This window comes from Protopterus annectens, chromosome 9.part0 (assembly GCF_019279795.1).
Source record: "Protopterus annectens isolate FY-2018-M chromosome 9.part0, PAN1.0, whole genome shotgun sequence".
Taxonomy (NCBI): domain Eukaryota; kingdom Metazoa; phylum Chordata; order Ceratodontiformes; family Protopteridae; genus Protopterus; species Protopterus annectens.
The window spans coordinates 1,258,161-1,274,512 of record NC_056743.1 but is presented as its reverse complement, the minus strand read 5'-3'; the positions used below and the strand labels follow the sequence as shown (position 1 = coordinate 1,274,512).

The following is a 16,352-nucleotide window of genomic DNA, read 5'->3' as shown; positions in this document are numbered from 1 at the left end:
GGCGCCAGCAACTCTGACCCTGTGGGTTCTGTCACTCAGCCAGTTTGCAACCCATCTTATGATGTATGGGTTAACATTTAAGCTGATGAGTTTTTCAATGATACCCGAGTGGGGTATTGTATCAAAGGCCTTCGCCAGATCGAGGTAGGCTGTATGGACTGCCTTTCCCTCATCAATGGCTTTGGTGACTGTTTCAAAAGTCAACCAAGTTTAGAAGGCATGATCTGCCTTTGACAAAGCCAAACTGGGATGGATCCAAAGTCTGCAAATTCCCTATGTCTTTATTTATGAGGTCCATTATGATCCTCTCCATGGCTTTGCAGATAAGGCTTGTCAAGCTAATGGGCGGTAATTTCCAGGGTCGGTGGAGGCACCGCCTTTGTGAAGTGGGACCACAGTTGCAGTGCGCCACTCCTGGGCAATGCATCCAGAGGTAAGACTATGATTAAACAGCTGTCCTAGCTGTGGGTTTAATTCCTCATTGAGTTCTGGAGCACACAGCGGGGACACCATCAGGTCCCATGGATGCTGTGTTTTTGCTTTGGAGAGAGCAGTTCTCACTTGGGCGTTGGAGATGTTTGGGGGCTGCAATCGCTTGGTATAGATATCTCTCCTTTGGGGGAGGGGAGAAGTTTGCACTGAACCTGTCAGCCAGTATGTTGGCAATGTCTGTAGGATCAGTAATCTTCACATCATTTTGAACTAGTTCTGAGCATATCTGGGAGTTTCCTCCCAGGTTTCTAAATATAGCTAAAGAAGGCCTTATGATTGTCTTTCGAGTCTTTAGCTATTTTTCTCAAAATTTGCTTTGGATGATTTTATGAGAGCTCTTAGTTTTTACTTATAGTGATCAAGGGTGTCTTACCTTTTAAGGATTTTGCTCTATCTTGTAGTAGCTTCCTCCTTTTGTTGTAGAGTTTGTTTATGGCTGGGGTCCACCAGAGTGGACGCTTGCCTTTGGTACAAAGAGTCTTTGTTTTGCTTGGGATTGCCTTATCCATGCAGTCCTGCAGGTGCTGGTAGAAGGCATTTGTAAGTGATTCAGCTGCTTGAGTACTGTTTTCCGGCTCGGGCCTTAAAGGAGACCACACTAGTCTTTAGAAGTGTGAAGTCTGCTTCGAGAAGTTCTTTACTGTGGTCTTTTTATTTCAGGTGGGGTGGGATGAGGACCTCCAGCGAGATTAGTTTGTGATCTGATCTCACCAGTGAGGGTATACTTCCGTGTTGAACATTGTGCTCCCATGTTCGTGATGATGAGATCAAGTATGTTTTCTCCTCTTGTGGGGATGGTGACTAGTTGTTCCATGGCATTTGAGTTTATGAATTCCAGGAACTTTTGGGCTAGGTGTTTGGGCTTGAGTAGTGTTCCCAGTCTATATTAGGGTAATTGAAGTCACCTAGTATGATGGTGTTTGGTGATACATTTATCCTCTAGTGTTTTCAGGTAGGCCATGTGAGGTTCCTGAGTTTGTGAGGATGGCCTGTAACATGCTACAATTTGCAGAGCAGTCTTGCCTATGGTTAATTGCACCTGGATGGTCTCCGATGCATCGTGCGTTGCCACCAGTCTTGAGGTGTGGGTGTCTTTGATGAATATGGATACCCTCCTTTCTTGGTATTGTCCGGATTTTGGGGCGGAACGCATGATAAGAGGTAAAACCTGATAGTGCTGGGGTGCTCTCAGGAGCCTTGAACCAGGTTTCTGTCACTGCACAGACATCGATGTTCTCCATACTGAGAAGGGCCTCGAAAGTGCATTTTGAGATTTAGACTCTGGCATTGAGCAGCATTACCCTTAGTTTTTTCCTTTTTGTGTTCTAGGGTGGTAGGTTTAGAATTTGAGCCTTGCCTAAAAAGGCACTATGGGGTGGCAAGAGCCTTTGCCAATATCCGAATCCCAGGGTGACAGGTGCAAGCCGGGCTTGTCCAGCATGTCATCCCAGGCAGACAGACATTGATCCCCTTTGAATGACACCAGAGTTTAAGCCAATTGTTAAAGCTGATCATCTTATCTCTGTATTGTGGCATCATTCTTGGTGAAGGTAGGATACTGCTCAAGGTCAGGGTCATACCTGCCTGGGCTACATAATCAGAGAGCTCCTCAATGTCTCTTTTCATGTAGTCCCTCAGGTCGTTTACACCAGCGTGGACAATGACTGAATCATATTTGTACCTGCTGTTGAGAGACCTGAGTGCTTATGCTATGTAGGATTCTAGCGCCCGACAGGCAGCTTACTGTGACCTTCTCCTTACTCAGTCTGGGTGTCTGACTATGGAGTCACCAATGACTAGTGTGTCTGGCATTGTGTTTGGCCTTAAGGGCTGTGACTGTTTGACACTCTGACTGTGAGGTCTATGTGTTGCAGGTGTTGTGTTCTGAGGTGGTGGTTGTTTGGGTGTCTGCTTTGGTGGCCTCTGCTGTTTTGGTAGATTTTGATCAGAGCCGAGTATGTCTTTGTGTGTTTATGTGTATGATTTGAGGTTGTGATGGTACTATGTGAGACTGGGTCTATAGTGTGTGTGGTAACCTTCTCCTCCTGACTGGTCTTGCCAGTCCTATGTTGAGAGAGCTCAGCCTCCAGTTTGGCCGTATAGTTGCATCTCTCGCATGTATTTGTGTTTTGTGGGAGGAGGAGAGGGTTGTCTGTGTACATGAGGCAATTGTAACATTGCCTCAATATTCCCAGGTTCACCAGCTGAGCAGGAGGACACTAGCAACTGATCCTCGACATGCTAGAAGGACTAGACAAAAACTTTAAAAGAGATTCGGGGACGTGAGTGACCGAGAAATGGGGTTTGCCTTTTTGGGGTGCTATCTATAAGAGTGCCGTATCAAGGTAATAAGTACTGTAGGAGCAAGTGCTAGGTTTAACAGATAGAGAAAAGTCTACTTGGAGTCAAGTAGAGATGATCTTTTTCGGTATTAGAGAAAGTGCTAGTAACAGGGATGCTTAAAGGTAAGATTGAAAAGAATGCACTCTGCAGTGTGCACTAGAGAAGTTAGATATGAAAGTAGGTATCTATATATATATATATATATTTTTTTATATTGTTTGCTCTCTACTGTTTGGAGTTATTTGCATTTATCCAAATTTAGCCTTACTAGAGGGCACCTGGCATCTGGGGCAAGAAACACTGAGGAAAATGGCGTCGGCTGATGCCTTTATACCCAATAAACAGCAGCTATGACGTCGGGTGAAGTGCGACATCAGCCGTGGCCAGACCCAGACTTTGGAATCCGGCCGACCGAAGGGCTGCCTGAGGCAGGACAACCCATATGTTAGGACTGCAGATGCATACCTATCGGACATCTACATTTATGGTAGGTACAAAACTGTACTATGTCTCTACCTTGGATGGGTCCATAGCCACTGTGCAGGCACCGGCTTCTGAGGGTGTATTCAGGCCTACTGACTTGCATATTAAACCGACACCATCTTTTTCAAAGCCTAAAACTCGAACCATGCCTAGAAAACTGACGCTCGGACTGCATGGTCAGGCCTCTATGCCTAAAAAACAAATGATAAGTATGGCTGAAGACCTTATTACTTTAATCAGGGGAAGCCAACCTTCCCACTCTAAGAGACCTAGGACTGAATTCTGACCAGGATTCTGAAATTTCTGTTTCCTTTGATGACCAGGTTTTACCCTTATCTACCTATGAGGATTCTGATGCTGAGGACTCTATTCCCTCTGAACCCCCCCCCCCCAGAGGATTTCTCTTTTGGTGAAACCTTGCATACTCTTCGGGAGCATTTTCACTGGGAAAGCCAGGATTACTCTGATTCTAAAAAGAGGATTCGAGATTTCTTATTCCTGCCCCAACACAGAGCACAACAACAGCCTTTAGCTATCCCTCTTGTGCTGGACATTGTTGATGATGCCTTTTCGGAATCTAGTTTGGCCCCTGACTCTTTACCTCCTGCTTCCAGAAAACCTGACAGATAATACAGGGCCCCTGACTCTCAGAAGTTCCTTTTTAAAAATCCTACTGCGGATCCTGAGACCATTTCACAGGGACCAAAGGGCATTAAAGCTACTACTGCCAAAAATCCTACCCCCTCTGACAGAGATTCCAGGGCGCTGGATAGATGGGGTAAGAAGGTATACACTTCTGCAACCTTGGCCATTAGGGCCTTAAACTGCCAGTTTCATATATTAAAGTATCAGCAGCGTATTATTGGATTGCTTAAACAGAAAATGATGTTGATTCCTGACTGTGCTGAAAATAAGGATTTACAGGATTTAATGCATTCTGCTGAACAAGTTGGAAAACATACTTTGCAATGTGGTTTTGATTCACTAGAGGCATCTTGCAGGGCTGCTGTCACTGGGTCTGTACTTAGAAAGCATGCTTGGCTTAAGGAGCAGTCCTTGTCAGATCATGTTAAAGCTAAATTGCTGGATGCTCCCTTAAATCAGGACCACCTGTTTGGCAACAAAGCAGAAGAAGTACTTAGAAAGATGGAGAAAAAAGCTAAATCTATGCAAACTGTTAAAGATTTCCTGCAGGTACAGCCTCCAAGATTTAGTAGGCATTGGCCCTCTAAGAATTGGTCCTTTCCTGCCTCTTCCAGGCCTTCTCAGTCCAAACCCAGAATCAGCAGAACACCCAGGCTTCAGTCCCAGGGTACGCACAGGACTAAGCAGTGGGGGGCTCCCACTTCCAAATCAGGGAGTAGTAAGACTCCCCCCTGTGGTAATCTATCTCAGTGACTTAACTTTAAAACTTCCAAGCACTTCTCAGCTGACTGCTCCTTAAGGGGTAAGATTGCTCTGCAGGCAAAAAACTGGGAACTCGTTATCCAGGACAAATGGGTTTTAAATATAGTTTCCCAAGGATACAGATTTCACTTCAACACGTTACCAACCCCAAACGGTTGGCCAGATCTACCCCCACATCAGTGGGCAGAGTCTCAAAAGTAAGTACTCTCTCTTAAGCATAAGGGCTATTCAAACTGTACCAGAAGAGGAAAAGGGACAAGGTTTCTACTCAAGACTTTTCCTGGTACCCAGAAAAGATGACTCATGGCATCCTATCTTGGACCTTTCTATCCTAAACACCTTTTTGGTGATCCCAAAATTCAAGATGCTAACTCTTCACCAATGCTAGGCAAGGATGCCTGGTTGGCAACACTGGATTTAAAGGAAGCCTACCTGCACATCCCAATCAGGGAATCTTGCAGAAGATACCCACACTTCAAAGCAGGAACATGCACTATCAGTTCTCTGTACTGCCCTTTGGCTTATCTACTGCGCCCAGGGTATTCACAAAGTGCCTAGCTCCAGTCATTGCATTTTGCAGGCAGAGAAATATTCAAATATACCCATACCTGGACGATTGTCTAATTCAGGCAGAAAGCCAGGACATGAATCATCTGGCCTTTGTACAACAGGTGCTAACTTGTCTGGGGTACACCATAAACGAAAATAAATCACATCTTGTACCCTGTCAGCAAATTATATTCCTGGGAGCAAGCTTGAATACAATTTCCCAGATGGCTTTCCTCATGCCAGAGAAACAATTTCATTTGACAACTTACTTCAAACTAATGACCACAAAAACCCTGCTGTCTGCAAGGCAAATACTGCAAGCCTTGGGGTTCATGACCTCTTGCATTCTACTAATTCCATATGCAAGACTGCATATGAGGAAACTACAATGGTATCGAAAAAGCCTATGGTGTCAACATTCTCAGGATCTAGAAGCAATGATTCCTGTCATACCGTGCCTACAATTAGAGTTCCTTTGGTGGGCAGAGGCCTGCCACCAAAACAAGGAACTACCTTTCATTCTACCCCCTGCCGCCCAAACCCTAACAACAGTTGCATCAGACTATGCATAGGGGGCTCACCTGGCAGGGAAGTGCATTCAGGGCAAATGGAACCCAAGTCAAATGCACCTGCATGTCAATCAAAAGGAAATGTTAGCTGTACAGAATGCTCTGACAGCCTTCAAGGACCACATTCTTCCAGGACAATTAATGGTAAAGACAGACAACACCACTGTTATGTGGTACATAAATAAGCAGGGGGGTACCCATTCATACTCCCTCTGCAGTCTAGCCATTGGCTCTGTGGAACACAGCCTTGAGCTACCAAGTGCATCTACAGGCTTAATTCCTGCCAGGAAAAGTAAGTACACTGGCAGACAAACTTAGCAGAAATCTCATGGACCCAGACGAGTGGAAACTGAAACCAAAGACTTTCAGCATGTTGACAAACAAATGAGTGAGCTCAGATATAGACCTGTTTCTCTCCCCCCAGAACTACCAGTTGGACTAATTCTACACATGGGACTCCCCACAAACAAGCTTGGAAGGTGGGATGCCGTATCCTTCAGCTGGAAAAATCTATCAGTTTATGCCTTTCCTCCACTGCCTCTCCTCTCCAAAGTACTACTAAAGATCAAACAGGACAAACCAAGGACAATACTGATTGCATCAGACTGGCCACGCCAACACTGTCCACCCCCTCTTGCGCAGTGTGTCACTGCTGGCTCCATGGTACCTGCCTCAGACCACTACCCTGCTGTCACAGCAGGAGGGCCAGATTCTGCACCCTCAGCTTCAAACCCTGAACCTGCAGCCTGGCTAATTACCTGATCTCTCCATTACCATCCCTCAGTAAGCAAGTGATGGATGTCATTTTTGAGGCAAGGAGACCTAGTACTAGAAAATATTATGCTGAAAAATGGAAAAGATTCTGTGCCTAGAATCAAACTCAAGCGGTGGGCACAGCAGCGCCCAGTTTACCTCAGATTCTTCAATACTTAACTGAGATGCTTCAGAAGGGCCTTTCTTTTTCCTCCATCAAAATTCATGCCTCAGCCATTTCAGCTCATTACAACACAGAACCACCCCTCTTCTCTCATCCACTGCTCAAGCAGTTCCTCAGAGGGGCCAAAAACTTAAGACCACCCAGGAGAGCCCCAACTCCAGCCTGGGACCTTAACTTTGTATTGTACCTCCTTTTGAGCCAGCTGCAAGTGCAGAGTTAAAATCCTTTCTTGGAAAACAGCTTTCCTTTTAGCAATCACTTCAGCAAGAAGGATGTCTGAATTACAGGCTCTTATGGCAGTGGAGCCTTTCATCATCTTTCATGCGGACAGGGTGCCCCTCAGGACCAATCCCTCCTTCATGCCCAAGGTGGTATCCAGTGTGGCCCTTAATCAGTCCATTCATTTGCCAACCTTCTTTTCTAATCCACAGAACAAAGGGGAACGGATACTGCACTCCATGGATGTGCACAGACAACTTAGATTTTACTTGGACAGGACTAAACCTCAAAGGAAATCTGAACAACTGCTGGTAGTATTTGCTACAGGGGCAGAGGGGAAGGCTATTTCAAAGCAAAGCATTTCTAAATGGATAGGCCATTGCATTCATTTCTGCTATAAGCACCATGGAAAACCTATCCCACAGGGGGTTAGACCACATTCAACCAGGGCTGCATCTACCTCTACAGCCTTTCTCAGAGGTGTCCCTACCAGGGACATCCTAGAAGCTGCTACTGGGAGTTCTGTACATACTTTCACCAAGCATTACCATTTGCCAGTTTTCTCTAAACCCAGAGCTGGCTTTGCCACTGCAGTCCTGCAGGGCCTTATAGCTAGTCCTAATGCTATCTGAATTCCTCCTCCCATCCTTAGCTTTGGGAATCTACTCAAATGTGATGACTGCAACAGTGAAACATGAAGAACATAGTACAGTTGTGTACACTTACCGTAAATGTAGATGTTCGAGTGTATTCACTCTTGCAGTCCTGGTTACCTTCCCTCCAGCCCCTTGACTTCCTTTGGCTCTTCCTCTATTCTCCTTTACTATGCTTAAAAGCTTTTTGGTGTATTTGCTTTTTTGTTAGATGTATAACCTTGCATATATATATATATTTAATTGCTTACCATTAGGGGGGCACCTGACATCTGGGGCAAGAAAAACTGATGTAATGGCATCGACTGCATGCTTTATACCCCTGACTACCTGATGTCACGGAAGATGAGACAGCAATCGACGCAGGACCCAAGACTTTGATAATCAGGCCGACTGAGGGCTATTGCAAGCAGATAACCCAAATGTGATGACTGCAACAGTGAATACACTCGAACATCTACATTGATGGTAAGTGTATACAACTGTACTTTCTGTTCTCAGCTGGAATCCCTTCTTTTACAGAGACTGCATGTCCTCCCTTTGTTCACATTCGTTTTCTCCGGGTGCTTTGGTTTCCTCCCACATTACAAAGACATGCAGTAGGTGAACGAAACACACTAAATTGGCAATAGGTGTGTGTGTGTGTGTGTGTGTGTGTGTGTGTGTGTGTGTGTGTGTGTGTGTGTGTGTGTGTGTGTGTGTGTGTGTGTGTGTGTGTGTGTGTGTGCGCGTGTGCGTGCGTGTGTGTGTGTGTGTGTGTGCGCGTGCAAGTGTGTGGTCTCAAAGAACTACTGCGGCAGGGTTAGCCAACCAGTGCTGTAAACCTTGGCTGTAGATGATTGTCACTCCTGAAGTGACACTCTGACTACTTGTGCAAAAATGGGAAAAGGAAGTTGTGGACGGACGGACGTCTGCTTTACATTATCTGCAGAAAGTCAGCTGACTCAGGGTTTTTGGGGAAGACTGCTGCACTATGGCAAGCTGAGTTTTCTTTATGAAGCATGTAACCTCATATCATTTTCAGGCACTTTATAAGTGCATCCAGCAATACAAGTTTCTGAGAATAACATACTGAATTGGAGTGGAAGGAAGGATAAACCCAATTGTAAATGCTCATTGTAGCTGATTTAGTAGTGTAAGGCTGCATCTGTTCAGAATTTTAAAAAAATCTCTACCAATCACTTAGAAAATGTCTGTAGTTGGTATTTGAGAGATCTATGTTGGTTATGGATTGGTGATGCACTTCTCTCTCCCCCTTTTGTTTCTTCTGATGTAAGAGTGTATGTATTAGATTGTATTTAACAGCAAGTAAATCTCCTTGATTATTCTGTGTAAGGGATACTTTGAAATTCATCTTACAAAGAAGGGAAATGTTTGTAACTCAACAGGTTTTAGCTTATCTCAAACCTGTACATGGCTTCTCAACAACAACTGCTTTAGAGGTCACATTAAGGTTTCCTGATTGTTTTGGGGTGGGACTGAGATTATTGGAGCTTGTAGTAATGACACTGTAAGAAAACCTGTTTTAGACATACCAGGTTCTGATAACACTTACCTGAAATTCTTTTTCTTTTTGTAGTCACCAGATGTACAAGATGACAAAACAACAATAAAATGTGAGATCTCCCCTCCTTCCTCACCTAGGTCTTTGCGCCTGGACAGGGTTACCAAAGGAGCCCTGTATACATGCAGTCATGAAGATCTCAGGGATATTCGAAGGTGAGACACCATGACATGTTGTGTATTTGCTGTAAGGGCAGATCTTCTTTTTTTTTTTTTTTTTTTTTTTGAAAGTGTTGACTTGTGCGTTCCTTTATTTCTTTCCTGAACTGTGTGTGTGTGTGTGTATATTTATATATATATCTATGGGTTCATAACACGTTACCAAAAATCCATAATCCCGATGCCCAGAATACCGAGCCCATAAGACCTAATGCCCACAAGCTCGAGATTTCACATTACCGATGCCCACAGTACCGTAATGGTGATACACTGACTACAACTGCTGAATTACAACACTACCAAATGGGGAATAATGGGACAGGTGATACTATGTGTTATCTCAGGTGTAGTACTACATAGCAGTAAGTATTCTGTTAGTAAGTCAGGGAAGTAGTGCACTGACAAATACTTTAACAATGGGAATTCCACGGTAACAGACCCGCAACTATAAAAGTGGGTGTAACCGTATGTACGCTGTTCAACCGTTGACATTGCAGGGATGGCCAACCCAACCTATTATGTGCCCGGTACTGTTGGTGTGCTCTATCCACGCCTCAGATCACAGAAATGTAAGGAGATGCTCATTATAGATGGGTACATTTATCACCTAGAACACAAGACACAAGGTAGCAAGCGTTAGTGGTGGTGTAAGTTGAAAAGAAGCAACACTAGAAAGGGACAAACGGTCACTGACTCACTCTCTGAAGGTGAATTGTTGAAGAAATCTATGCCGCACAATCATGCGGGTGATCCGTTCGAGGTAGCACACTACAGCGTTTGTGGATCACTCCGCGAGAAGGCTGCTATATCCAGGGATACTCCTTGTTTACTGGTGTTGGATGGGGTAGCATCCACCTCGCTAGCATGTGTTCCAGGCCTTCCAAATAGGAAGGCAATGCTTCAACAAATACAGCGAATTAGGTGCAAGACTGCAGGTATGGCTCACATACCCAGTTTGACTCTGGGGACACTAGATGAAAGTCAGTTCCCCCTACAAACAGGTGAATTTGTTGTCAAACGGGCTAGTGACACAGGCTCAGGTACACGTCATTGTTTTTTGTACACTCAAGACTCTAAACGATCTAAGTGTGGCAACAATTTGGATGATGGACGGAACGTACTTCTGCAAGGGCACTATTTGTCATTAGTTATACAGTATTCATGGGATAGTTAAGTGTTGTGGCTACAGTAAGTCTGTTCCACTTATATACTTTATTTTTATTTTTATTTTATTTTACATTTGTTGACCGGGCTAGTCCAACTGGATATATGTCCATTTTCAGCAGAGGCCCAGGGAGAAAAGCTCCACATGCAAACATTAGTAAGAACAGGTACAAATTAAGCATATATATAGTGTATACATCAAAACACATTGCATATTAACTACGAAAACAGAAGATGAGAAATAAAAAGTGTGTTTTGTTAAGAGTTTCTTAAAGCAAAAAAGTTGAGAGTACCTAGATACACAAGGAAAGCTAGTTAGTTAAAGCAGAAAAGTTGAGAGTACCTCGATACCCAAGGTAAGCTAGTCAGGGTTGCTACAGAGGCAGAGCCAGTGGGTTTTGAGGTGAGTTTTGAGTTGGGATTTGAAGCAGGGAAGAGAGGAGATTGCTGTGAGATTGTGAGGAAGAGAGTTCCAGGTTTTTCCTGCTGTGTTGGAGAACAAGGATTTGCCGGCTGTGGTATTGGGTTTACTAGTGGATATAAGTAAAATATAAGTATATACCCTCTAATGTTCAAAAAGTCACACCATGCATATAATATGTTGTGGCACTGTGTATTACATCTGTTTGCTTGCCAGGAGTTCAACCTGTCACTACAATATATCTTCAACCTGTCACTACAATATATCTTGAGTGTGATTATGAAGTAGCAGCCATTAAGAGTATTAGGCTTAACTTTACTGATGTTACTGCAAAGGGTTGCCTTTTTCACTTCTGCATGAATGTGTGGCGGAAAGTGCAACAGTTAGGATTGGGATCACTTTACAACAGATGCCATTAGTTCCAGTTATCTGTTAAATCTTTGGCTGGAGTCGCATTCCTTGATGATTCAGAAGTAATACCAACGTTCATTGAGTTGAAGGGGTCATTTCCTGAAGAGGGTAGGGACTTAAAGTATTTTACAGAATGGTATGTACTCGGACGGGTTAGGAAATTTACTACTAGGTCAACTGCTATTAGTAGGTTTCCACCCCCTATTCCCTGTGACATTTTGGAACGTCTCTGAGCTGAATAGACTTTTTGTGCTTCGCACCCGGAACTCGGTGGAGGCGTGGGACCGGCGGTTGAAATGTTTACTTGGAGATAGGGCAACAGATCTCTCTGTATTAATGATGTGCCTTAGTAGAGAACAGAATAGGGTTGATAGCCTTCATGAGCGATTAGCAGATGGATGTCCACTCTCTCCCAAACGTAGACGTGTTGTAGAAAGACAGGAAAAGTTTCAACTGCTATTAGACAATAAAGATTATTCAACCCTGGCGTTTGTGAGATGTATTGCAAGGCTACTTAAAATGTGAGTTGTCATAGCTGCATATCAGGTGTTATGCTGCCGTTGTTCCAGTATCTGTTTGTATTTCGTGACGTTATTACACTGTGTTAGTCTGTTATGTTACGTGGTACCAACCATTAATCTGTCAGTGTTGAAATAAAGTATGTTAGGGTCAATGGATGGTATTCAGATATTATGGTGGTGTGGGTTTGTTGGAATAATCTGTTTTTCGTAGTATGACATCTTAGGGTGGTGTTGTGCACATAGTAATGTGGTTTGGTGTTGGCTTATCACATGCACTGCTCATCATTGCTGTTGTAGCATAGTTTTCGAGATTTTGGGTAAACGGTATGTGGGCGTCGGTAATGTGAAATCATGAGCTTATGGGCATTAGGTGTTATGGGCTACCCGGTATTCTGGTCATCGGGATTATGGGTTTTCGGTAATGTGTAGTGAACCCATAGATATATAGATATATATATATATATATATATATATATAGATATATATATATATATATGTGTGTGTGTGTGTGTATTATATTATATATTTATATATGTAAATATATATCTATATGAAGAGACTAACAACTCTGTAGATCCATTTAGAGAGATGAAACTGAACAAAGATAAATTTAGCACTTTCGTTCTGTATTGTTACAGAACATCAGAATGAAAGAATTAGTTTTAATTAATGGCAATAAAAAGTTCACTTTAACCAATAACTATGAATATAAAAAAGGTGCCACTTTTATTTAATCCATTTAAGTGCACACTGTTCAGTTTCAGTGTGTGTGTGTGTATATATATATATATATATATATATATATATATATATATATATATATATATACTTATGTATAAATATATTTATACATGTGTGTGTGTGTGTGTGTATATATATATATATATATATATATATATATATATATATACATATATATATATACATACTTACACACACACACACATATATATATATATATATATATATATATATATATATATAGATATATAGATATGTATGTATATATATATATGTGTGTGTGTATGTATGGGTCTGCTTTACATACCCGAAGTTTCACATAACCGAAGACCATATAACTGAGCAGAGAATGAAAGACCTTCACATGAATGAATGATCACAAAGCCGGACTGGTACATATCCCCTTGCTGGCCCAGTGGTTACTTACCCTGGGAAACAGTTCGACTTTGTGATTGTTCATGTGAAGTTTTAGCGTTCTTGAATCAGTTATACAGTCTTCGGTTATGTTAAATTTCGGGTATGTAAACTATACCTACATATATATATATATATATATATATATATATATATATATGTGTGTGTGTGTGTATACAGTGGACATAAAAAGTGATGTCCTTCAAGGATGCATCTGCAGTCATCACATATGGGTTGTGCTGCCTCAGGCAGCCCTTCGGTCGGCCGGATTCCAAAGTCTGGGTCCGGCGTCGGCTGATGTCGCACTTTCCCCGACGTCAGAGCGCCTGGGGTATAAAAGCATCAGCCGACGCCATCTTCCTCAGTCTTTCTTGCCACGTGGTGCCCGAAGCAGAAGCAGTTCGCAAGTGCCGGTCGGCCAGCTCCTGTAATTCAGCTATCGAAGACTTCAAAATGCTAAGTACCCCGTTGGGGACTCTCTCTTGCCTCAGCCGATGTCAGATGAAGTTTAACTTGTGGGAAACAAATACTTCATAAGGATTCCCACTCTTACTGCCTACCCTGTCTAGGCCCAGACCACGACGTCTCGGCCTGTTCAGCCTGTGCTTCCTTCAACCGACGCACTCTTAGACGTTGGGCGGAGTTTGCAGAGGAATTTTTTGGGGCTAGTTTTTCGTATAAGATGCCGTCGGAGACTCCGACTTCTCATTTAGTTAAGAAACGGAAGGACAAGGACCGACACACACGGGCCGCGGTTTCGGCTGAAACCACGGCCAGGCCTACCACGAGCTGAAGCTCAGCTGAAACAGAGTCCTTGGTACTTCCAATTACCGAAACCGCTCAACCGACTACCTCGGTCCCGGAGGCCCCGGCTGAGTCGGTTATTGAATTTCCAACAGAAACTGGTGTCCTGGAACCTTCCGACACCATTCCTTTAGACAAATCTACACCAGCACGTGGTGCAGCCAGGCCTCCTGCATCCATGTCCATTAAGGCATTCTCCAGGGCTAAAGCTGCTAAACTCTCAAAAGCTTTGCCTCCCAAGGTTATCCCTCAGGGACCCTCTACTGGTTCACAGATTCTAAGCTTAGCAGAGGATCTTATCTCCTTAATTAGGGGCTCTCAACCTCATCCGGACAGGGGCTCTCAACCTCCTCCAGACAAAAGGCCCAGCGTTGAGCCCTCTGATCCCCACTCCTCAAATGAGGCCTCTGATGACTCTACTCTCTCGGACCACCAGGAGGAGGCTTTTGCTCTGAAGATTCTGATGCAGAGGAATCTATTCCCTCGGCCTCCCCTCCTGAAGAGTTTTCCTTTGGGGAGACACTACACACCATGAGAGAGCATTTCCAATGGCAGGGCCAGGAATTCTCTGATTCCAGGAAAAGATTAAGGACCTTTTTACATTTGCCTCAGCATAGGCCTTTGGCTATTCCTCCTGTTTTGAATGTCATTGATGATGTGTACTCTGACTCTAGCACAACCCCTGATTCTCTCCCTCCGGCTCCTGCCAAACCCGATAGGTACTACAGGGTCCCGGACTCACATCTTTACCTTTACAAGGCCCACTCTGCTGATCCAGAAACTATTTCCTAGGGCCCTAAAGGGGTTGCAGCTGCCACTGCTAAAATTCCTCTCCCCTCTGAAAGGGAGTCCAGAGCTTTAGAGAGATGGGGTAAAAAAGTGTGTACTTCTGCTACTCTTTCTATGAGGGCATTAAATTGTCAATTTCATATGATACAGTACCCAAGAGTATTTGTTAGATGAATTGCATAAAAAACTGTCTTCACCTGACCCCCTAGACCGCAAGTCACTTCAGGATCTGGTACATAACGCACAACAGGTTAGCAACCATTTCTTGCAATGTGGTTATGATGCATTGGAAGCTTCATGTAGGTCAGCTATGACTGGCGCAGTCATACGTAGGCATGCTTGGCTGAAGGAACAATCTCTGCCAGACCATGTTAAAGCAAAGCTGCTGGATGCTCCTCTGGAAAAGCAAAAGTTATTTGGCTCCACGGCTCAGGAGGTCCTAAAGAAATTTGAAGAAAAGGCAAAATCCGTACAAACAGTCAAGGATTTTCTCCAAGTACAACCACCGAGATTCAGCAGGAATTGGCCTTCCAAGAATTGGTCCTTTCCAGACACAGAGGTTTCAGAGAGGCAAGAACAGACGTGCCAGAGGTAGAGGGCAAGCTAGAGGCTCCTACAGAGGACGTCAATGGCAGCCTCCCAACCAGAGAGGTAATGCAGGACCTTCAACTGCTGCACAAGGACAGGCTCAATGACTTTACTTTGACACCGCCAACCAGGGCTCAATTGGAAGCACCTTTGGGCGGAAAGCTTTCTTTATTCTTAGAAAATTGGCACAGTATTACAAGGGGCAAATGGACACTACAAATAATAGACAAAGGATACAGGTTCCATTTCCACACATTACCTAAAAGAAAGGGCATGCCAGACCTGCCACCGAATCAAAGGGCAGAGGCTTTGAAACAAATTTCCAGCTTAATGCAAATGAAAGCTATAGAAAAGGTTCCTCTCTCAGAACAAGGCCAAGGATTTTATTCCAGACTATTCCTTGTTCCAAGAAAAGAAAAACAATAGAGGCCTATTCTCGACTTGTCTGCACTGAATACTTATCTCATTGTGCCAAAGTTCAAAATGCTGACTCTACAGCAGCTCCTTCCCATGCTGGGCAAGGGGTCTTGGCTGGTAACTCTAGACCTCAAGGAGGCATACCTGCATGTCCCTATCAGACAAAGTTGCAGAAGACACCTCAGATTTCTTGCAGGGTCAGAGCATTATCAATTCTCAGCATTGCCCTTTGGCTTATCTACTGCGCCCAGAGTATTCACGAAATGCCTGGCATCAGTAATTGCACACTGCAGACTTCAGGGGATTCAAATATACCCATATCTGGATGACTGCCTTATACAAGCGGACAGCCAACAAACTTTGGTAAAACACTTGAATTATGCCATCCACCTACTTCAGGCCTTGGGATATACAGTCAGCTTTCACAAATCAAGACTTGTTCCATCCCAAAGAATAACCTTTCTGGGTGCAGATCTAGATACAACCACCCAAATGGCCTTCCTCACAGAAGAAGAACAAAGTCAACTACCAGATTACTTCAAAAATCTGACAAGACAAACCCAGCTGACTGCAAGGAAAATCTTGCAGGCCCTGGGTTACATGGCTTCTTGCATCCTTCTGATTCCGCAAGCAAGACTACATATGAGGAAACTACAATGGTACCTAAGGAGTTTATGGACTCAGCACAGTCACAGCCTGGAAACTTTG

At 43.8% G+C, this 16,352-nt stretch overlaps 1 protein-coding gene across 1 annotated transcript in view; it reads left to right on the top strand.

The window, feature by feature from the left end:
• PPFIA1 (PTPRF interacting protein alpha 1) overlaps window positions 1-16,352 on the top strand; it is a 2,891,353-nt gene that overhangs the window by 1,861,409 nt on the left and 1,013,592 nt on the right. Inside the window, exon 19 of the mRNA XM_044082514.1 lies at window positions 9,232-9,371. Within this exon, the coding sequence (XP_043938449.1) occupies window positions 9,232-9,371 (140 nt within the window). The remainder of the gene's footprint in view (window positions 1-9,231; window positions 9,372-16,352) is intronic.